This window comes from Aptenodytes forsteri, unplaced genomic scaffold (genome assembly GCF_000699145.1).
Source record: "Aptenodytes forsteri isolate BGI_AS27 unplaced genomic scaffold, ASM69914v1 Scaffold66, whole genome shotgun sequence".
NCBI classification, from domain to species: Eukaryota; Metazoa; Chordata; class Aves; order Sphenisciformes; family Spheniscidae; genus Aptenodytes; species Aptenodytes forsteri.
The window spans coordinates 824,039-825,156 of NW_008795131.1; the positions used below are offsets into that span (position 1 = coordinate 824,039).

Genomic DNA, 1,118 nt, shown 5'->3' on the forward strand with positions numbered 1-1,118 from the left:
CCCCCAGGGCTGGCCAAGGGGCTCCTGGGGCACCCCCTCCCCTAGCCCCAAGGGACCCCACTGACCTGCTGAGTCCCCTCTTGAGGTGCAGGAGCAGCGGGCACTCGTAGAGCCAGGGCATCCCAGCCTCGAACCAGTCCCGGCCGCGGAAGATGGGGGAGATGCAGGCAGCAGCAGCCAGGCGGCTGGAGGAGCCGCTCTCCCCGAGATAGGCGAGGAGCAGCCCCGAGCCCGAGCCCTCGCTGACGGCCAGCAGTGAGGCAGCGGGGTGCCGGCAGCGTAGGTAGGTCACTGCTTCCCGCAGGTCCCCAGGGTCCCCGAAGGGCTGGAGCCGGGGGGTGGTGAGGGGACAGCCATTGTGACCCCGGCGGTTGAAGATGACAGGGATGAAGCCCCGCTCCAGCGCCCGCAGCCCCAGCTGCAGCAGCCCCCCCGTCACCTTCCCGGCAGCATTGGGGATGAGCAGCAGCACTGAGCTGGGCCCCCCCCCGCCGCTGCCACTCCCCCCGTCCCTTCCCGGCAGCATGGGGGATGAGCAGCAGCACTGAGCTGGGCCCCCCCCCCCCTCCCACCCCTGGCCCCCCCCGCCCCCACCAGCCAGTCCAGGGCCACCAGCCCGGTGTCGTGTCGAGTGGCCCCTCCGCAGCGCCGCTGACTGCCCCAAGCTCCGCACCAGGTGCTGGGCCAGAGCTGAGGGCTTGCACAGCAGCCGGCAGCGCCCTGAGCCATCCTCGGCGATGAAGGGTATCCCCTCCTCTTCCTCCTCTCCCCAATCTCCAGGCACCTCCAGCCTCCCTGCCCAAAGGCACCAGGCCAGGAGGCCCAGGCCAGTGAGTACCGCGGCTGCGGCCACCAAATCCTCAGGAGACACCATGGGGGCAGTGGGACTCCCGGCCAGCAGCCCCGGTGCTCAGCAGGTTCGCAGAGGGATGGTGGGGCCGTGCTGGGGAAGCCCTGCCCCGGGGCCGGGCGAGTGGTGGGGCCATGCTGGGGACGGCAGGGCTGTGCCGGGGACGGCGTGACCGGCTGCCAGCCAGGGCCAAGGGGACTGGGTGAAACGGGAGGGACACGTGGCCGAGCCCTGCCTGGCGCCGGGGGGGAGGTGAATCCCCTGCAGC

At 72.1% G+C, this 1,118-nt stretch overlaps 1 protein-coding gene across 1 annotated transcript in view; it reads right to left on the reverse strand.

Moving 5' to 3' along the window:
* ABHD15 (abhydrolase domain containing 15) overlaps window positions 1-874 on the reverse strand; it is a 5,074-nt gene extending 4,200 nt beyond the window's left edge. The window contains 3 exon segments of the mRNA XM_019471763.1: window positions 15-471; window positions 546-634; window positions 636-874. Of these exon segments, the coding sequence (XP_019327308.1) occupies window positions 15-471; window positions 546-634; window positions 636-874 (785 nt within the window).
* Window positions 875-1,118: the final 244 nt, after the last annotated feature.